Source organism: Moschus berezovskii, chromosome 6 (assembly GCF_049115385.1).
Source record: "Moschus berezovskii isolate FMDL1 chromosome 6, NW_MosBer_1.0, whole genome shotgun sequence".
In the NCBI taxonomy this organism is placed as follows: domain Eukaryota; kingdom Metazoa; phylum Chordata; class Mammalia; order Artiodactyla; family Moschidae; genus Moschus; species Moschus berezovskii.
In genome coordinates, this window is record NC_142465.1 from 61,836,305 (window position 1) to 61,859,109 (window position 22,805).

The 22,805-nt window shown below is 42.4% G+C and overlaps 1 protein-coding gene and 1 pseudogene across 2 annotated transcripts; one reads left to right on the forward strand and one right to left on the reverse strand.

The window, feature by feature from the left end:
* The first annotated feature begins 2,230 nt into the window (after window positions 1–2,230).
* LOC148777628 (elongin-C-like) lies at window positions 2,231–4,639 on the forward strand. 2 transcript variants are annotated; one of them, XM_088836701.1, is made up of 2 exons: window positions 2,231–2,240; window positions 4,311–4,639. In XM_088836701.1, the coding sequence occupies exons 1-2, from the start codon at window positions 2,231–2,233 to the stop codon at window positions 4,637–4,639; spliced, it is 339 nt and encodes a 112-aa protein (XP_088692827.1). The 2 variants fall into 2 exon arrangements, with proteins under 2 accessions (XP_088692827.1, XP_088692828.1); XM_088836702.1 differs by lacking the exon at window positions 2,231–2,240 and having other exon boundaries at window positions 4,304–4,639.
* A 6,175-nt stretch (window positions 4,640–10,814) lies between these two features.
* Window positions 10,815–21,908, reverse strand: LOC129536323 (retinol dehydrogenase 16-like; annotated as a pseudogene).
* Window positions 21,909–22,805: the final 897 nt, after the last annotated feature.

Sequence of the window (22,805 nt, forward strand, 5' to 3'; positions counted from 1 at the left end):
GTGGTAGTTTGAGCATTCTTTGGCAATGCCTTTCTTTGGGATTGGAATAAAAACTGACCTTTTCCAGTCCTGTGGCCACTGCTGAGTTTTCCAAATTTGCTGGCATATTGAGTGTAGCGCTTTCACAGCATCATCTTTCAGGATTTGAAATAGCACAACTGGAATTCCATCACCTCCACTAGCTTTGTTCGTAGTGATGCTTCCTAAGGCCCACTTGACTTCGCATTTCAGGATGTCTGACTCTAGGTGAGTGATCACGCCATCATGATTATCTGGGTTGTGAAGATCTTTCTTATATAGTTTCTCTGTGTATTCTTGCCACCTCTTCTTAATATCTTCTGCTTCAGTTCAGTTCAGTTCAGTTCAGTCGCTCAGTCATGTCCGACTCTTAGCGACCCCATGAACCACAACACGAAAGGCCTCCCTGTCCATCACCAACTCCTGGAGTTCACTCAAACTCATGTCCATCAAGTCGGTGATGCTGCTTCTGTTAGGGCCATACAATTTCTGTCCTTTATTGTGCCCATCTTTGCATGAAATGTTCCCTTGGTATCTCTAATTTTCTTGAACAGATCTCTAGTCTTTCCCATTCTATTGTTTTCCTCTAGTTCTTTGCACTGAACACTGAGGAAGACTTTCTTATATCTCCTTGCTTTTCTTTGGAACTCTGCATTCAAATGGGTATATTTTTCCTTTTCTCCTTTGCTTTTCATTTCTCTTCTTTTCACAGCTATTTGTAAGACCTCCTCAGACAACCATTTTGCCTTTTTGCATTTCTTTTTCTTGGGATAGTCTTGATCCCTGCCTCCTGAATGGTTTCATGAACCCCCATCCATAGTTCTTCAGGCACTCTGTCTGTCAGATCTCATCCCTTGAATCATTTTGTCACTTCTGCTGTATAATTGTAAGGGATTTGATTTAAGTCATGTCTGAATGATCTAGTGGTTTTCTGTACTTTCTTCAATAAGTCTGAATTTGGCAATAAGGAGTTCATGATCTGAGCCACAGTCAGCTCTTTGTCTTGTTTTTTTGCTGACTGTATAGAGCTTCTCCATCTTTGGCTGAAAAATATAATCAATCTGATTTTGGTATTGACCATCTGGTGTTGTCCATGTGTAGAGTCTTCTCTTGTGTTGTTGGAAGAGGGTGTTTGATATGACCGGTGCATTCTCTTGGCAAAACTCTATTAGCCTTTGCCCTTCTTCATTCTGTACTCCAAGGCCAAATTTGCCTCTTACTCCAGGTATTTCTTGACTTCCTACTTTTGCATTCCAGTCCCCTATAATGAAAAGGACATCTTTTTTTGGTTGTTAATTCTAGAAGGTCTTCTAGGTCTTCTTAGCCTTGTAGGTCTTCATAGAACCATTGACCTTCAGCTTTTTCAGCATTACTCATTGGGGCATAGACTTGGATTACTGTGATATTGAATGGTTTGCCTTGGAAATGAACAGAGATCATTCCATTGTTTTTCAGATTGTAGCCACGTACTGCATTTCAGACTCTTTTGTGTCCAATATAATGCAATCTGACCTCAAATTCCAGCTCCATTTGACCCTTTCTTCAACTTTCTGCCCCTCTATCCTCACAGTGGTGTGCTGGGCCTCCACAAAGGAACTAGAAGTCACCCAAAGGGAACTTTTCTCTTAAACACCTTAAAAAATACTTGCCTGCCATCCCTGCTTTTCTCTTTCTTTCCTGCTAGAGTGAAGATCCCCCAAACTAGGACTGATTCCCTGATGTTCCCCATCACAGCACTTTTCACACTGTGTTGTAACTGGCGGCTTAACTGTCCATCTTTCCTGAGGCTGGAGACACTGCTTACCTTTCTTAATGCTCTACCCCTAGCATAAGGTGCTTAACATCCAGTAGGTACTCAATCTTCTGGGAGAATGAGAATCCTCAAGGGAGCATACCTGGGTGAGAGGCTCCACTCCGGGGGGTGGGTGAGGCCAGTTCCTGGACAGGGGCAGCTTCCTAGAGGCACCTCTCTGGCTTCATAACTAGAAGTTACCTTGTCTTCACAGCTTCCAGAAGATGTAGCTGGAGATATAATCTCACTGATGAGGTTCTGGCAGAGTTTTCTAGATCTTTGAGGGATCTTTAAGCCTCCCTGGCCTGAAAGATTCAGCTGGACAAGATTGATCCAAGCAGGGCTCTTCAGAAAACTTACGCTAAAGTTCTGTGCATGCTTGCTAAGTCGCTTCAGTTGTGTCCAACTCTTTGCAACGCTATGGACTGTAGTCCACCAGTTTCCTCTGTCCTTGGGATTCCCAGGCAAGATTACTGGAGTGGGTTGCCATGCCCTCCTCCAGGGCATCTTCCCAACCCAGGGATCAAACCCCCATCTCTTTTTTTTTTTTAAGTATTTTTATTTTTATTTTATTTATTTATTTTTTTACTATGAACTCTGTATGTTTCTTTCTTTTTTTTTTTATTGGAGGCTAATTACTTTACAATATTATATTGGTTGGTTTTGCCATACATTGACATGAATCCACCCTGGGTGTACATGTGTTCCCCTTCTTGAACCCCCCTCCCACCTCCCTCCTCCCCATATCCTCCCTCTGGGTCATCCCCATGCACCAGCCCCGAGCATCCTGTATCATGCATCAAACCTGGACTGGTGATTCATCTCACATATGATAATATACATGTTTCAATGCCATTTTCCCAAATCGTCCCACCCTCACCCTCTCCCACAGAGTCCCAAAGACTGTTCTATACACCTGTGTCTCTTTTGCTGTCTCATATACAGGGTTAAGGTTACCCTCTTTCTAAATTCCATATATATGCGTTAGTATACTGTATTGATGTTTTTCTTTCTGGCTTACTTCACTCTGTATAATAGGCTCCAATTTCATCCACCTCATTAGAACTAATTCAAATGTATTCTTTTTAATGGCTGAGTAATACTCCATTGTGTATATGTACCAAAGCTTTCTTATCCATTCATCTGCAGATGGACATCTAGGTTGCTTCCATGTCCTGGCTATTATAAACAGTGCTGCAATGAACATTGGAGTACACGTGTCTCTTTCAATTCTGGTTTCCTCGGTGTGTATGCCCAGGAGTGCGATTGCTGGATCATATGGCAGCTCTATTTCCAGTTTTTTAAGGAATCTCCACACTGTTCTCCATAGTGGCTGTACTAGTTTGCATTCCCACCAACAGTGTAAGAGGGTTCCCTTCTCTCCACACCCTCTCCAGCATTTATTGCATGTGGACTTTTGGATAGCAGCCATTCTGACTGGTGTGAAACGGTATCTCACTGTGGTTTTGATTTGCATTTCTCTGATTATGAGGGATGTTGAGCATTTTTTCATGTGTTTGTTAGCCATCTTTATGTCTTCTTTGGAGAAATGTCTGTTTAGTTCTTTGGCCCATTTTTTGATTGGGTCACTTATTTTTCTGGAATTGAGCTACAGGAGCTGCTTGTATATTTTGGAGATTAATTCTTTGTCAGTTGCTTCATTTGCTATTATTTTCTCCCATTCTGAAGGCTGTCTTTTCACCATGACCCACCTCCCAGAATATTGGAAATAAAAGCAAAAATAAACAAATGGGACCTAATTAAAATTAAAAGCTTCTGCACAGCAAACCCCCATCTCTTAAGTCTCCTGCATTGGCAGCCAGGTTCTTTATTACTAGCACCACCTGGGAAGCCCACTCTAAAGGTCTGCTGCTGCTGCTGCTAAGTCACTTCAGTCGTATCCAACTCTGTGTGACCCCATAGATGGAAGCCCACCAGGCTCCCCCATCCCTGGGATTCTCCAGGCAAGAACACTGGAGTGGGTTGCCATTTCCTTCTCCAATGTGTGAAAGTGAAAAGTGAAAGTGAAGTCGCTCAGTCGTGTCCGACCCTTAGTGACCCCACGGACTGCAGCCTACCAGGCTCCTCCATCCATGGGATTTTCCAAGCAAGAGTACTGGAGTGGCTTGCCATTGCCTTCTCCGTCTAAAGGTCTAGGTTGGGCTAAATAACACTTTCTCTGATCCACATCATGCTTCTCTATATCTAATTATACATTTTACTGAAATTATCATTTTAAGTGTATATCTCTCTATAGTAGAACACTTGGGGTACAAGTGATAGAAATCCAAACCAAACTATCTTAAGAAAAAAAGAAAGCAGCCACTACCCCGGAACCTAGGCAGGGTGGGGATGGGGGGTGCAGGGAATCCCTGGTGTAGGGACTGTGGTGGTGTGCAGGGACCCAGTGCAGTGGCTGGGATTGCTGCGGAGCTGATAAGAAACTACTAAAGTTCCTGTGGAAGCCAAGTAGAATTTCATAAGAACATAATTAATGGAGAAGAGAAAACCTATGGTGGCTGTGAGGGCCCTGATACCATGTATGTCAAACTGATATCTTCAGATGGTCATGAATTTATTGTAAAGAGAGAACATGCACTAATATCAGGAACAATAAAAACCATGCTGAGTGGCCCAGGTCAGTCTGCTGAGAACAAAACTAATGAAGTCAATTTTAGAGAGATTCCTTCACATGTGCTATCAAAAGTATGCATGTATTTTACCTACAAGATTCAATACACTAACAGTTCCAAGGAGATTCCTCAATTCCCAATTGCACCTGAAATTCGACTGGAACTGCTGATGGCTGTGAACTTCCTAGATTGTTAAATAAAATAAATTATAATAAATGGCTAACTCTTTTTCGGTATTTAACACCTGTAGTTCAGGTAGTAATTTTTTCATACGTAACATGTTGCCTGTGTACAGTTGAACTTTAAAGTTCATTGCAAAGCAGATTATCTTCTATTCTTTTGCATAGCAATCAGAGTTGAAGTTGAAGTTTGTTTGCTACATCAACAAACTAAGGACATTTCCACAAATTGAGAGATAAACAAATATACAAAAAGAAAAGAAAGCATCTCCACATAACCAGGACAGGGAAATCCAGGGAGGTTACTAGCTTCATGGGGTCGCAAAGAGTCAGACACAACTGAGCAACTGAACTGAACTGAACTGAACTAAATTAGCTTATGGCCCTACTGAATCCAGGGAACCAAATAATGTCTTTGCAGTTTCTCATCCCAGCTCTCAATTCTACTTATCACTGCTTGGCTTTGCGCTTCAAAAAGAATTGGCTCTTTCCATGAGGTAGGCAAGATGGCCACCAGTACCCTATACTTACTGTCCCCAGATAAAAAATCCTAGAGGAAAATGAAATTTTCACTGTAGCCACATATCAATCCCTACTAATGACCTACTTTATTAACCTTATATAAATCTTGTGCTTATCTCTAAACAAAAGGCTATGGCCAAGGGGATGGAGCTTTGTGATGGGTCAAACAGATCCTCCATGTCAATATGGCTTATGGTTTTTTGTTTTGATCAATTGGCTAAATATCTCTTTTTTAGATATTTATTTTGATGCTCAAATACTCACAGATTTGTTCAGTGGGAGCTCCTGGAATCTACCTTCTGTGTCATTTTGACAAATCTCTTCATCCTTTGAGTGCTTACTGCCTTTCTCCTTTGACAAGATGGTCCAAACTCATCTTGCATATTCCCAGCACCTGTCCAGAGTCAACCACTTCTCTAAGTAGTCCTGTTTCCTTTTAGTAGACAATGGTAGGTAGAAGTCAAGATCTAGATACAAAGTTTTCTGATTGCTATTGCTATTGTGTAATTCTTCCCAAGCCCTTTTAGTGAACAAGACTAGAGCACCAAAGAACTGATGCTTTTAAACTATGGTGCTAGAGAAGACTCTTGAGAGTCCCTTGGACAGCAAGATCAAACAAGTCAGTCCTAGAGGAAATCAACCCTGAATACTCATTGGAAGGACTGATGCTGAAGCTGAAGTTCCAATACTTTGGCCACCTGATACGAAGAGCCGACTCATTGGAAAAGACTGATGCTGGGAAAGACTGAAGGCAGAAGGAGAAGAGGGTGACAGAGGATGAGGTGGTTGGATGGCATCACCAATGCAATGGACATGAACTTGGTCAAACTCCTGGAGATGGTGAGGGACAGGGAGGCCTGCCATGCAGCAGTCCATGGGGTCACAAAGAGTCGGACACGACTTGGTGTCTGAACAACAACAAAATGTATAGGTATGGATATGTGTATACATATCGGGGACCAGCCTCGATATGGCCCAGGGTATCCTTGGGACGAACGGCGTCGGCGTCAGAGAGAGAGAGAGAAAGAGAGAGAGACAGGGGCTGATGATTCCTTGGTTTATGCTGGAAACCAATAAAACCCCAGCACGGGGCTTGCTCTGTTTACGTAGGCCGCAGGCGCCCTCTCGAATCACTGGAGGCACCCCACCAGGGCACCCCCTCGAGTGGGTCTTAGAAGCCCAGGCAGATAAGTAAACTCAGAGGGCCCAGCACTCCAAGGATCTCAACCAGAAAAAGGAGAATAGAGAAAAGGATGGAAAAAGAGAAAGAACGACACGGGGAGACCAAGCTTCAGTGAGCAAGGCCCAAAACTTTATTTTCCAGTGCTGCTTTTATACCCTAAGTTTGCACATAAAAAATAGAGAAAGAGAGGTACAGAGTCACGCCAAAATCACGCGGGGTCAGCAGTCTTGACCCTTATCAGGATCAGGGCTCATTTTTGTATGTCTCATGATATACAAAAGTTTTGGGTGGTTTACATCATCTTCTGGCCAGGTGGCCTGCTAACAGTTTATGGCCCTCTCTCCTAACAAAGGTTAGTTAGCTAGAAAAAGTCTTATATTCTTTTAAGATGATTTTCCTAAAGTCAGGTGCTAGACATATGACAAGGTTACATTCCTATAAGGCACAGGTGTAGTGAGCTACAAGAAAGGAATTTATTAACTTAAGATCTGATGTGGTTAAATCAAAGGCCACTACTTATATTCTCTATATGTGATTAATATATTTCCAAGGATACAATAGATAGGGGAAACTTTGCAGCAAGCATTGATTCAACAATGAAATCTTTTTTAGTACTATTCTAATGATTTTAACTTCTTCAACAGATTCCTGTATTTTAGAATATTAGGCTTTCTGTCCTTGCATGGCTGGGAGGCTATAAACAGTCACACTCATAGTTGTAAGAGCCCGGACAAACTTGTCATGCAAGTTAGAAAGCTATCAGAGAGGCTTGGATTGGAACACTCCTATTAAGCCGAGGAGAACTTTTAAACTACAGCTCTGAATTAATGTTTTCAGAGAAAAGTGGTTGGGGGGAAGCCCCCGTAAGTATTAGAGGACTTGGTAAGAGGCGTAAGATAGTAAAGCAGTCAGATTCCGGTTTTCTTTGGGGTAGATGCTCAGGTAAGTCCAGGGGGTTCCTCGAGTCCTGATTAGCCTTTGCCCGTCAGGCCTCTTCCCCAATTGACCTTTGCCACGGGTAGGATTTCCCTCGCTGGCTCCCGGCATATACATGTGTATAAATGTGTATACATATTTAAATCTATATTTACTTGTATGGAAAACCATGGACTCACAACAATACCTCCAGTTTCAGTCCAAAATCAGAGTAGAGTTTTTGCCTTTGCATATTTATAGCTCCTTTCTCTATAAGTAAGAAATCTTATTAATATAGTCATTTATTCAATCTGCCCCCTTCACGAAAGCAATTTCCCATCACTGCCGCAACCCCTTCCATGTGCAAACACCCTCCTTACTTCCACTGGGCTCCAACAAGCCATGTTGGGCAGCCCTCCTATGTGACCACAATACTCACCCAGGTGAATCTGGACAGCTCTCCTGCACATGCAGTCCCCTCCTTCAGCTCATGCTCAGATTCTCTGACACTCCACCTATTCCCCAAACCCTCCACAGTGTCAATGCCTGCCTTAACTTGACTCATCGTTACGGTGTTGAGTGAATTCTCAGCACCTCATTTTTTTAATGTTATTTTATTACTACGTATTAAATTATAATGTATATCTATGTCCTTATTTTTTAATTATAGCATTGCAAATAATACTTGTCTTTTTTGACTATTAGCCTCAACTTTTGGTGTTTTCTTTTTCTCGAGTAGTAACCCTTGCATGCCATTAGCTTAATGTATATGCTTGTATTTTTGAAGTTTGTATTCATATATATATATAGTCCCCAAAGAAGCATAATATACATCTTACATGGACTTCCCTGGCGGCTCAGACAGTAAAGACACAGCCTGCAATGAAGGAGACCCGGGTTAGGTCCCTGGGTCAGGAAGATCTCCTGGAGAAGGAAATGGCAACCCACTCCAGTATTCTTGCATGGAAAATTCCATGGACAGATGAACCTGGGGGCTACTGTCCATGGGGTCACAAAGAGTCGGACACGACTAAGTGACTAACACTTTAACTTTCACTTATATGGTCTTTCCCCTTCACTTTGTTCCCCCTTTTCTAGGATTTAGTGTAGAGGTTACTGCTGCTGCTGCTAAGTCATTTCAGTCGTGTCCAACTCTGTGCGACTCCATAGACGGCAGCCCACCAGGCTCCCCCGTCCCTGGGATTCTCCAGGCAAGAACACTGGAGTGGGTTGCCATTTCCTTTTCCAAGGTTACAGTAATTTCAGTCTGCTGCCATCTTTTTAAATAACTTTATTTAGTTAGTTATTTTTGGCTGTCCTGGATCTTCGTTGCTCTGCGGGCTTTTCTCTAGTTGTGGTGAGCAAGGCCTACTCTCTTGTTGTAGAACTTGGGCTGTAGGTCATGAGGGCTTCAGAAATTGCGGCACGTGGGCTCAGTAGTTGCAGCTCCTAGACTCTAGAGTACAGGCTCAGTAGTTGTAGAGCTTGGGCTTAGTTGTTCTGAGGTGTGTGGGATCTTCCCAGCCCAGAGATCAAATCTATGTCTCCTGCATTGGCAGGCGGATTCTTTAACCACTGAGCCACCAGGGAAGCCCCTGCTGCCATCTTAAAATTGAGAGCTGTATTTCACTTTTCCTTCACCACTTGGCCCAATGACTAAGATGTAGTAGTTACTCAATAAAATGTTGCTTTTATTGGATTTCTTAAGCTAGATTTCAGAAATCAAGTTATTTATTCTTTAAACTTTTTATTTTGTACTGGGGTATAGCCAATTAACAAACATTGTTGTGACCGTTTCAGGTGAACAGTGACGGGACACAGCCATATATACACATGTATCCCTTCTCCCCCGAGCTCCCCGTCCATCCGGGCAAAACATTTTTTAATCTGCCAAACTATTAGAATAAAAGAGGTTAGATTTTTCTGCCATCAGAACTCTGAGGATAAATGCTATGCTTATCAGGGCTTACAGTGAGACCACTGTCCTTACCACGGATCTCACATGTTTGACTCTTTTAGCATACTATTAACTGGTAGCAATATTCATGTGAAATCTTCAACTTAGGAGGATCTTAGCATATGATGATTTATTTATGATGGTTTGATTTGTTGGTCACCTCATTTTAGAATTATTCTTATTGAAAATTATGGCAAAACGGTGATGATAAATTTTCCTCTGTAACTGTCCATTTGATTCGGACCAGGTCTATGCTATCAAAGATAGCAGAAATCAGTATTCTCTCATTTGTAAAGCAGAATAATTCTGACAGGATGCATGTATTATACAGACAGCAAGTTCCCATGTCTCCAAACATAGCAATGATTCCAGCACAGACATAATTTTCTCTTTGAAATACCTAAGATTCTGCCTGGGTAGGACATCAAATGAATAATTTTTCAATGTGAAAAATGTATCATTTTATCACTACAAGAATAGAAATGTTGGCATACCCTGAGAGTTCTATTTATCCATTTAGGCAACCATGGGACTTGGAGTCAGGAGACCTGTCCTGCCCTTAGCTGGAAATTCTCAGAACTAAGAGAAGTGAGCCATTCTCAGTTTGAGTTTTCACAAAAGTAAGCGGGGATAATAAGAGGCTGCCTATCTCACAGCATTATCCCCCATGAGCTAAGTATTTTTAAATGTAGATATGGTATGATGAGTCCAAAGCATCATATAATTAGATATTGCTAAGAGAGTCCCAGGTGGCTCAGTGGTAAAGAATTTGCCAGCCAATGCAGGAGCCTCAGGAGATGCAGGTTCAGTCCCTAGGTTGGGAAGATCCCTGGAAAGGAAAATGGCAACCCAGTCCAGTATTCTTGCCTGGTGAATCCCACGGATAGAGGAGCCTGGTGGGCTACAATCCACAGGATCACAAAGAGTCGGACACAACTGAGCGACCAAGCATAAAGAGAGACACAGGACAAATGGTTAGTTTTAGAATATTTGAAGCGTAACTTCCAAGAATATCCTCCAGAGGCAGAAAGAAGGATCCATCTCAGAGCACCTTGAGTCTCTCTGAACTCTTGAAACAGACATATGGGACAACATTATTCTCATTTAAGAGAAGCAAACTCAGAACAATACTTTTGCCCAGAGTTATACAGTCAGAAATAGCAGAGTTGGGATCCAACCTTGGCCCTTTTTGATTCCCAAGGCCAGTTTCCCTACACTCAATGTACTCTCCCCAAAGCTAAGTGGGGAGGGGAGCAAAACTGAGAGGAATTGGGTGATGGAAGGAGAGTGAGGTTGATCTGGGGCAAAGCAGGGGTCAAAAAACAAGGTAAGGACTAGAGGAACACTTCCACAGAGTCATGCAGGTGACCACTGCCAGAGAATCTGGGCAGAGGTAGTTATGTGCATGTGTGTGTGTTAGTCACTCAGTTGTGTCCGACTCTTTGCTACCCCATGGACTATAGCCCCCCAGGCTCCTCTGTCCATGGGATTTTCCAGGATTTATTTGATAGAAAAGTAATTTTTAGAAAAGTAAGATTAAAAAAAAACTGCTGGAAAGAAAATTATATCTAAAATAGAAAACCACCAATAATGTGAGACTCTCAAGTTACTAGCTAATATCATGCCCACACCCCTTACACCAGGTTGTTAAGAGACAACCTTTGAATTTTGAATTTTGAAAATTCTCTCGGCAGAGTCAACCCACACTGGAGTGATCCAGCTAGAAAGTGAGTGCCACGAGGCAGGGACCTTGTTTTGTACATGGATGAATCTTTAGCACCCAGAACTGTGCCTGGAATATTGGACGTATGCACCAAGTATTTTTTGAAAGAATCTGAAAATTTGTGAACTAAAATATGGCATCATCTCTGAGGACCCACCGGAGCAGAGAGCTGCATGTTCCTCTGGTTCGTTCTCCTTTCAAGAAGAAAATCTGATGACTGCTCCCCATATGGAATCAAGTGTTTAGGTTGAACCCACAGACTACAAAGCATTTTAGGGCCCAATTGCCTATAAAATATGACAAAGGATAAAGTCTACCACAGATGTTGGTGAATAAGAGCAAAAGTGAAGCATTTGCTATCTCAGTCAATAGAGTAGCGGATACGAGGATGAACAGCAGTCAGGGCGTGCTCCATGCAGTTGGTGACCAGGCTCAGATTCTCCTTTCCCTTAGCAATGAAGCCATGAAAATACTGGCAATCTGTTATAGAGAGGGGAAAAAGTTAGAACTGTGGTAACACATTAACTTGAAAAGAAGCAGGAGAAAATACAAGGTACAAGCAATATTGGAGGAGTGGGGGAGTACCTTGTTTTCCAGGTCTGAGGCTGGGTGGTAGCTGCTGGAGGGCTGTGCAAGAGGGTGCAGGGTGCAGGGTTCAGGGCACAGGCTCTGCAGCTGTGCTGTCCAGCACTGCAGCCAGAGCCACATGTGGCAACTGAGCATAAGAAATGTGGTCTGACTGAGATGCACAATAAATGTAAAAATTCACATTGGGTTGCAAATGTACAAAGAAAGAATGTAAAATATCTCAGTCGTAATTTTTTATATTGATTTGTTGAAATGACAGTATTTTGGATAGAGTCTGTTCTGAATTATTTTTTTTTTTTTGAACAGAGGAAAATTTATGCGTCGAACCTGTTCTGAATTAAATTCACCTGTCGTTTTTCTTTAATGTGGCTGTTAGAAAAATTAAAATTGCATATATGGCTAACAGTTGTGGCTAGCATTGTATTTCTATTGGGCTAAAGTTGTCTAAAGCAACATTATATGTGTGTGTGTATATATGTGTGTGTGTGTGTATGTAACACACACATATATATGTTTGTGTGCATGCTCAGTCTCTCAGTCATGTCCAAACATTGCAGGATTCAATTCATCACTCTGCCACTGACTTGCAGAGTAATCTTGGGAAATGACTCAATATTTCAGGCTTCAGTTTCCTTATCCGTAAATGAGGGATAACACCACCACTTTCCTTCTAGGGTTATGAGAACTGACAGAGTTAATTCTTCCATAGCACCTGGCACAGAGCTCTCATATACTGAGCAGGTATTGGGGCTCAGGGGAAACCTGACAGCCTGAGTGAAGCAGGAGGGACAGCAGCAAGTGAGCTGGGCCTCCTGCTATACACAGCAAGGACTTGAGAAGTTAATAACTCTGCCATCCCCACTCTGGGGGAATAGAGGAAGAACTTACAGTCTTCAAAGTACTTCTGTCCGTAGCTCTCTTTCACCTCTGAGGACACTTGACTCCAGATCCCCTCGAGTATATCCTGCATATTGTCAGGGAAAATGGATGTTTTGTACTTTCCAGGTACTATGAGAACAACACAAATGCCAAAATGACTGAGCTCCCTTCTGAAACACAAGCTGAGAGAGTGTTAACCAAGGAAACGATATCAATGTCTGACCTAATCAATCTCATCCCTTCTTAAGCAAAGAATGCCCAAGACAGAATGTTTCAAGAAAGGCATTTGGGTCAGGGAAGAATATGAAAGAGTACACTGAAGCATCTTGGGAAGATGTTCAAGTCAAATGAGAAGGGCCAACACCCATAGATTGCTTTCTAAAACGCTTCAGATCTGGGCTTTGATGCTGCCTCTTGCTGCCCATCTCACACCACTTTCTTACAGACCCTCCCCCCTCTGTGACAGCTCCCTGAACCCCTGAGCCTCTTCCTCCTTACCTACTGCTCAGGTTAGAACTCAGTGTCTTTGTGAAGCCTTCCTTGGCCTCTGCCCCAGGGAAAGGTAAGTCACCCCCTTGTCGATGCCTCTATGCACCAGCACATACTCATGTTCATATTTGCTGTACGCCCACTCCAGAGATTTTCACCCACAGAACTGAGTTCAGATCCTGGCTCAACTTCACATTTGACCATAGAGAATCATCATGTCTTATGCATGAGTTTTCTGTGAGGAGTAAATAGAATGCTTGGGCCAGAGCTTTCCCTTTAACTCACCAAGGTTCAGTCTTTCCTTATGAGAACTGTCAGTCAGGTTTAGTGACTTAAGGTACTTAATTAATAAGGCAAATAATTTTTTAGTGACAGACTCTTATCATTCACATGTGAAGTGTACATTACATGCATAATATTCATTTATATTTTATACATATATATGTCTTACAGAAATATATTAAATTTATTTGAAACGCATAGAAATCTTATAGGAGTGGCAATTAAGACCAAATAAATCCTAATACATTTTTCACATTCCCTAATGTATTACCTTATATTGTGAAAAGATTTGGACATTCCATTTCCAAAGTTTCTCATTTTAGTTGCCATCTATATATCAGGAAACCAGGCTCACCATTCACAAATACACTCCTAGCCACAGTCAAGTCTTCCTCAGAGGTTGGGCCTTACCTCAGACTGTCGGAAAAATCTTCTACCCCGTACTTAAAAATGCAGTGGCCACCGCCAAACAGGGATACTCTCCCAGCTGGACTAGAAACATTGACTACTCTTCCCCTGGTCTTTCTGATCAGGGGAAGAAAGCTCAGTGTCACCTCGATGCGGTCAATCAAGTTCACACGCAAGATCTTGGAGAAGTCATCTTTGGTCAGCCATTCATTCAGGGTAGCAGGCAGAAGGATGCCGGCATTGTTCACCAAACCCCAAGGGCCTGGGGTAGAAACAAAGGGTATTAGAGACAGAAAACCCATTTACGAATCATTTCAGTGTTCAAACCACATTCTCTTGAGGAAGATAAACAATAAATCCAATAGATTGGCAAATTATAAAGTATGTTTTATGTGTGCATGGTAAGTCACTTCAGTCATGTCCAACTCTGTGTGCCCCTATGGACTGTAGCCTGCCAGGCTCCTCTATCCAGGGGATTCTCCAGCAAGATTATTGGAGTGTGTTGCCATGCCCTCCTCCAGGGGATCTTCCCAACCCAGGGATTGAACTGCATTTGGTCTCCTGCATTGCAGCCAGATTCTTTACCACTAGCACCACCTGGGAAGCCTGATGGAGTATGTTAGTAGTGTTAGTTGCTCAGTCGAGTCCAACTCTTTGCGATCCTAAGGACTGAGCCCTCCAGGCTCCTCTGTCCATGGGATTCTCCAGGCAAGAATACTGGAGTGGATTGCCGTTCCCTTCTCCAGGGGATCTTCCTGACCCTGGGATCGAACCTGGGTCTCCTGCATTGCAGGCAGATTCTTTACCGTTTAAGCTACAGAGAAGACCTAAAGTATATTCAGTTCAGTTCAGTTCATTTCAGTCGCTCAGTCGTGTCCGACTCTCCGCGACCCCATGAATCACAGCACGCCAGGCCTCCCTGTCCATCACCAACTCCCGGAGTTCACTCAAACTCATGTCCACAGAGTCAGTGATGCCATCCAGCCATCTCATTCTCCGTCGTCCCCTTCTCCTCCCGCCCCCAACCTTTCCCAGCATCAGAGTCTTTTCCAGTGAGTCAACTCGTCGCATGAGGTGGCCAAAGTATTTAGATGGTGGTAAATAGTAATGGATTTAAAAAGCTGGTGAGCAGGACTGGGTGGGCTGGTGAGAACTGTTTGTCACCATACTGAGTGAGGTGGTTGGGACAAGCTTCCTAGTAAAATAGAGAACTGAGCAAGTTCTATTTTACAGAAGAAAAATGGGTCAAAGGACCATCTGGAGCTTAGATAGGTTTAAGTTAAAAACAACAGCTGCAATAAATACTGTCAGGCAGGAGGATGCCTGGCCTGATGGAGGAACAGCAAGAAGACCAACGTGTCTGGGGCTGAAGGCAATAGTTAGGTAACAGCAGAGAGTCGGTCAGGGAAGCAGTGGGATGCCAGATAATACAAGGCCTTTCAGGTCACTTTAAAGAGTTTAGCTTTTACTTCAGGTGACAAAGGAAGCCATTGTAGGATTTTTGCGGGTTTTGTTTTTGTTTTTTCGTGCTAGATCTTCATTGCTGTGAGCAGACTTTCTCTAGTTGCGGCAAGTAGCATGCGGGGGTGACTCTTCTTTGCAGTGTACAGGCTTCTCTTGTTTCCGAGCACAGGCTCTAGGCATACGGGCTGTAGTAGTTATAGCTCGCAGACTCAGTAGTTGTGGCACATGGGCTTAGTTACTTTGCAGCATGTGGAAACTTCCTGACCAGGGATTGAACCCATGTCCCCTGCATTGGCAAGAAGATTCTTAAACACTGGGCCACCAAGGAAGTCTCACTGTAAGGTTTTCGGTAGAGCTGTGACATATTGAATTTATTTTTTAAAAGGTACTCTGTGTCTGCTATGTTGAACTGATGAGAGTTGATGCAGAAGCACCTGGAAGGATGTTATTGCAGTGATCCAGACATGAAATGATGATGCCTAGTGCTGGACTGCTAGAACAGCAGTATCAAAAAAAAACAAAAAACCTCTAGACAAATTTTCAAGACACAATATAAATCTCTGACTTTTTGAATATGGTGAGGGAGAGAAGTGACACCAAGAATGATTTTTCTGAAATGAACAACAGAATGAAGTTATGATTAATGAAATGGGAAATATTGGGAGACGGGCAATAATCAGGTGTTTGGCACACTAAGGTTAAATTTGAGATGTTTCTCAAGATATCCAATTGGAAGCTATTAGAAATTTGAGTCTGGAATTCAGGATAGAGATATGGCTTGGAAATATAAGTGTAAATATCCTCAGTTCAGTTCAGTCGCTCAGTCGTGTTGGACTCTTTGTATCCATGGACTGCAGCACACCAGCCTTCCCTGTCCATCACCAATCTCTGGAGCTTGCTCAAACTCATGTCCATCGAGTTAGTGATGTCATCCAACCATCTCATCCTCTGTCTTCCCCTTCTCCTCCCACCTTCAATCTTTCCCAGCATCAGGGTCTTTTCCAATGAGTCAGTTCTTCACATCAGGTGGCCAAAGTATTGGAGTTTCAGCTTTAGCATCAGTCCTTCTAATGAATATTCAGGACTGATTTCCTTTAGGATGGACTGCTTGGATCTCCTTGCTGTCCAGAGCACTTTTAAGAGTCTTCTCCAACACCACAGTTCAAAAGTATCAATTCTTTGGTGCTCAGTTTTCTTTATAGTCCAACTCTCACATCCATACATGACTGATGGAAAAACCATAGCTTTGACTAGATAGACCGTTGTTGGCAAAATAATGTCTCTGCTTTTTAGTATGCCATCTAGGTTGGTCATAGCTTTTCTTACCCTAGATCTCCAAAAATTAAGCCCTGAGCACATTCTACTTTAATGATCTGGAGGAAACGGAGAAACCAGCAAAGGAAACTGAGAGAAAATACTGAGACAAGAGGAAATAAGCTGTCAGAGAATAGTGTTCTGAAAACCAAGGATAGAGGGTATATCGAGAAGGAAAGAGACAGAGAAAGTGGTCAAATTTTGCTATGGAGAGTAGAGTAAGGACTGAGAATTGTCCCTTGGGTGGAGAAGGTGGAAGTCATTGGATACCTTGATAAAAGCAGCTATGGATGCATGATTGGAAACATTTCAGTAGAAAATAGGAAGAGGGATTGAAGGCCATGAGCATAGACAAATCCATAGAGGAACTTGGTTGTAACAAGAAAAAGATTTGGTGGTGGTGACTGGAGGTAGCAGTAAGAGGATGGCAAGATGGGAGAAATAGGTGGTGGAGAGCAAAACATTAATGGTTCAGCAGACAAGATAGAGAGTAGAACCACTGGAAAGGTGTGCTGAATAGGCTGAAAGGGATATGCTCTATTGCACAAGTGAGTGGACTGGATTTACACAGAAGGAAGGTAGGACAGGTTTTGCTGGTACAGATGATGGCAGGTGGGTAGAGGAGATAGGAAGAGTCTAGGGAAATTCTCTCCTAATTGCTTCAGTTTTTCTCAGTTAAGTAGGTCATCAGCCCAGAGCAAGAGTAGGAGGGAATAAGTTGGAGGTATGAAGAGAGGAAAAGTTTGAAATGGTTGTTTGGAAATTAGGAGAATGAATGAAGTATAACCATATAAACAGCAACAGCATAAAAGCTCACTAGAGAGTTGTGGTCATGAATTTTTCCACAAGGGCAGGCATGGGGCAGTGAGAGATGGTATTACCCAGGCTTGTGGTTTTACCAAGTACCACGAAGAGAGAAAAGGGGATGAGAGAGTGTCAGGCATATGCAATGGGGTGATCACAGTAACAGATCATGGTATGAAGACAGGGGGATAAGGATTTGTGAAAAATACTTAAATCAATGGATTGGAGGTCCTACTGGGCCAGAAAATTTGGGATCTGGGGGAGAGTTGCAGTGAGCTGGAAAAAGTAGAGGTGGTTGTTATAAAAATGGGATGCAACTAAGATGTCTCAGGCTTCTAGGAAAGTAATGAGCCCAGCAAGCCTCAGCCCCATTGCCCTGTCTTTGCTTTGAAAACCTTGCAGAGCTCAGTAAACAACAGGACCAAAAATTACTTATTTTTATATCATTAAGCTTTGCATGCAATATCCTGAAGCAGCATGTTCTCATGACTCAGTTATTAACTCTCACACTCTCCCATACCTGAGATGATAGTACTACACTTCCCTCCCTTTTAAAAAACAATGGAAATGTGAGTGACCAACAGAGAGTGAAATCAAAGATAATCTTAACTCCTTTCCAATTTATCTTGAACCCTGTACAACCTTGAAGTGAAGTGGTTCAGTCGTGTCCTACTCTTGGTGACCCCATGGACTGTAGCCTACCAGGCTCCTTCATCCATGGAATTTTCCAGTCAAGAACACTGGAGTGGATTGCCATTTCCTTCTCCAGGAGATCTTCCCAACCCAGGGATCGAACCCAGGTCTCCTGCATTGCAGGCAGACGCTTTACCATCTGAGCCACCAGGGAAGCCAAACTTAGTAACTCAAATATTAATTTTTAACCAACATTAATTTTAATATTTAATTAAAATATTAATTTTTAACCAATAAATTACTGTACTGTCCCCATGATTTTTGATACATCCTGATGTTTTCACACACACTGACTAAGAACTGCCAATGTTGGGCGATGTTCAGAGTAAAGTTACCCAAGTGGCAAGGTCCTGGCAACAGGGCAGTAACTCATAGAGAACAGATTGTAACTTACAAAAATAAACAAAGGGAAAGGTCTTAAATTCCATGTTCCTTCATGTGTGTGAGTGCTAAGCCACTTCACCCCGTGGACAATAGCCTGCCAGGCTCCTCTGTCCGTGGGATTCTCCAGGCAAGAATGCTGGAGTGGGTTGCCAAGGCCTCCTCCAAGGCATCTTCTCAACCCAGGGATCAAACCGACATCTCTTACATCTCCTGCATTGGCAGGCAGGTTCTTTACCACTCTCACCACCTGGGAAATCCCTTCACATTTCTTTCATTGTCTCACAATTCCTGGTCTTCTCTCCACCACTCTCACAACCCAAAAAGACTGAAAGGAAGAGAATATACACTCTTGTATTGTGAGAATGCTGTTTAAGTAATGATTCCCCAATATCAGTATTACTTTTTTTTTAAACAATATTACTTTCTTTCCTTTAATCATTTTTTAGAACTTTGCAGAGGATGGAGGATGTGAATAGGAAAGAAATGACATCTGCCATAATTTATGTCCTTGGCTCAAAATCCCAGCAGAGGCCATTCTCCACTTCAGAGATCCCATTCTCAAAAGACAGAGAGTACCTGCTGTATAGTACAGGGAGCTCAGAGCAGGGCTCTGTGATGACCCAGATGGGGGGATGGGGGAAGCGGGTGGGGGAGAGGTCCAAGAGAGAGGGGATATATGTATGCTTATAGCTGATTCATTGTGTTGTACAGCAGAAACCAACACAACATTGTAAAGCAAGTATATCCCATTTTTTTTTAAAGGGGAAGAGTGTGAGGGATCTGTGCTGGGGTGTTCACTGATTCTTATGTGCCAATGTCATCCAGTCTCATAGAAGACTGTATGTGTAAATAATACATATTCAAATAGTTAAGATATCAATCATTCTCTCAAGAAATTTAAAATTGCTTGCAATAAAAGTTGTATTGGGAAAAGGGACTACACTGATAATCAGTACAACCAAGATTAAATTCCAAAAAAGTCAGAAATGTATGCATAACTAGATTTAGAGAGAAGGCTTCAGCCAGGGGTGGCCTTTAAAGGAGAGGCTCCAATTCAGAGATGCAGAATGAAGAAAACGGTGACCACAGGAAGCCATGGGCGTCAGCAGTCCCCAAATGCATCAGATTTAGCTCCTTAAGGAGGAGGCTTATTTCTGGAACCTTGAGGGTGTGAGGTTTTGAGGCTCCAACCTTTCATTAACATATGGAGACTTATCTCTAAAAGGGCCGAACCCCCTTTTCATTTTTCTCTCATTACTACGGGAGAGGGAGAGAAAAGCGAAACTTCAAAGGAGACATGCATCCTGGGGCTCAAGAAATTTTGGGGTGCTTTGAAAATACTTGAGGCAGTGAAAAGTCCTTATTCACTCCAAGATCTTGAAATAATGTGACCAAATAGAACACTTTTTGAAATAAATGATTACAAAATACATGTCAACCTAATTAATGGTTCATTGTTCTGTAAACAATTTAAGAGTTCAATTTTCTCACATCAACAGAATTTCCAAGTGTTTGTGATGATAGCTACAGAGTCGCAATCACCAATTAAAATGAATTATAGTTAGTTATGACAGTTTTATTTCTAGCACTAGTTTGTTTTCAAACAAAGCTTTATTTTAAAATTTACTTTTTAACTAAGAGAAAATCTTTTCTCTACATGGGTGTAGCTGCATTTCCACGCCTTTGATCTGATGTGCAGTGCAGGGTCTCTACAGTGACCAGCTGGACATTCAGCTGAAGCAAGGCAATATCTCATCCTCTTTTATTTGGCCTCAGTAGCTATGTAGCTCAAACAAAAATTTAGTAAGTTTTTGTGTCATGAATTTAAACTAGAAAATCATGCTGCTGTCAGTAATTGTGAACAAGCATTTTGCCAAAGTGCCAAAAGAAGACATTTAAACAGCAGCGCCCCCCCCAAAAAAAAAATGGTCCCAGAGCCTTTTACAAAAATAAGGATAAAGTGTCCTCCACCTGTGCCAACGACTGGAACACTTGCAGCTGAGAGGACCACCCAGCATGGACAGAGGGAATTAATTCTCGATTTCCTTTCAGCACTGGGAGCAGAAGGGCTATGCAAGGGAGAAACATGCAGAACTTGAGAGAAAGCAGCAGTTCCTTCAGGCTTCCCAGGCGGTGCTAGTGGGAAAGAATCCGCCTGCCAATGCAGAAGATGCAGGAGATGTGGGTCTGATCCCTGGAATGGGAAGATCCCCTGGAGAAGGAAATGGCAACCCACTGCAGTACTCTTGCCTGGAAAATCCCATGGACAGAGGAGCCTGGCAGGCTTCAGTCCATTGGGTCAGACATGACCTAGAGACTGAACAACAACAGCAGTTCCTTCATGTTGAGCGCAGGACGGGCAGTGGGACGGTCAACGTGCCTTTCCTTGGCTTCAGCCTGTCTCTCAGGGATTTCCTGTATTCAGAGTTCTTTCCCAGGATGCACATGTGTCAAGGCCAGGTGAGTGCAAGAAAGGGAGAAAGAACCAACACCTACAGCTATTAGTCTGCAGAATGCTCACTCAGCTGAAGGACATACCACTTTCAGATCCCAAATGGCCGGCCCTGGACTTTCTTCTATAAAATTGAGAAATCTGGCTGCTCCCTTGCCAAAGGTCAGGCACTTACTTAGCCTCACAGGAAGCCCTCTCTGCTGCTTGCCTGGGCTATCTGAGAAACTCACACCAGGACTGATAAGAGGGGACAGTTCACACAGATTTTGCTTGGGTCTTGGTGACAAGAGTTTGGGTATACCTTGATCTCAATTATTTTCTCAAGGTCGACTCATCATAAATTCACTGTTGGCACTGACTGAACACTAAAGACATTTCCAGAACCCTCCCTGGATACAGTAGGTTTTTCTGATTCTCACCATTTGCTAACTTTAAGAAAGACAGGTTTATACTGTTCTCAAGAAAAGACATGTAAAATTATATACAAGCAACATAATGGCAGCCTGCTCGTGGCAGAGTTAACATTTTTACTCTGGACTTTCAGAGGATACCACACACACAAATTACGGTTTCTGCACCACAGTCACCTCTTTCTTTCCCCTCATTGCCTTTCTAGCCTTCATTCTATCTTCCCTACCTATACATACTCTTACCTGTTAAACATGTTTCCTCACTGTTTTACCTTCCACTCTGATACACACATATTCCATACAACCTGACTTTTTTAGGCCAGTCCCAAATATGTTCACTTACTTCATGAATGCCAGTGTATTTTTGAGTCTTCATGTAATAAAACATGTCCCAAATTTATCCCCACCCTGATCCCCAAGACTTTTCACCTGGCGTGGTTTTTGCTAATTCTAAAACACTGAATACAAAGCAGCCTATCCAATGGACAGACTTCCCCTGGCCATAATTCTGTCCCCAACAAGTTCCTTCACCCTCTTGGTGGCCGCAGCAATGCTCTCTGTCTTGGTGACGTCTAGGATTACCGTCTGCAGCCTGTCTGATGTCTGGTTCCTCATCTGCTCAGCTCCCTGCTCTGTCAGACATGCAGCCAGGATCCTCAAGCCTCATAGGTCCAGCTGCCTGGCCAGCAGGTTCCCGAAGCCCGAGTCACAGCCCGTGATGAAGATGAACTTGTCCTGGAGGTGGCTCACCACCTGCCTCTCCCGGTACCAGCGCAGGAGGTAGTACAGGCCCACGAGGACTGCCAGGTACAGCCACATGGCAGAAACCTGTCCTTCCCTTTAAGAAAAAAGAAAATTCTTCCAGACTCAAACAGGTTAGGGTTATGTTTGCCTGCTTTTTTATTGTTTTCTAGTTTACGCTTAATCTACTCAATTTAGTTAATGACTCCTATAAAGATTAACTTTCTACATAATAATTCTGAAGGTCAGTTATTTAAGAGGTTTTTGAGGAATGTATTTGAAAATAGGCAAGCAGGATGATTCTATCAGGTTTAGGAATTAATATGAAACTCCTGGTCATGCTGTTTTAAAAAAAGGAGTATTTAACAAAAATTTAGATGTGTTGATATCAGGTAAAGAAAAGAAATAATGAGTAAGTTGGCAACTTCAAGCATTCAGAAATAGATACATCTTGACTCTTCAAAATTGAATTTGTCAAAATTAAAAGTGTTTCTATTAAGATATGCAGACTGCAAATTGATTTTTCCTTCTTTGTTCTCTCCTCTTTTAAACAAACAAACAAAAAAGTACATTTACGCAACTTTATAGACTAAAGATCATAATTATAATTAATTTAATCTTAATTTTATCTGATATTGAGTGTTCAATTAAAATGTTAATTTATATTAACATCCCTGTTATGTAAATACAGTGAAGGAGAAAGATAAATAAGTAAATATACATATTTAAGATCAAGAAGGGAAACTCAAGAAATAAACGAAAACTATTGTAAAAACACTAAGAAGTGGTAACTAGACGTTGGGAGGAGAACAGGATGAATAGGTAAAATGTAGACAATTTTTAGGACAGTGAAACTATTCTAGATGACACTGTAATGGTTGGCATGATCTCAGACAGTCAACAATGAGCAGTCCTGAAAAGAGTTCTTTGTTCTCTGCCTGGAAGTTGAACCGGGGTAGCCTGGATAAAAACTGA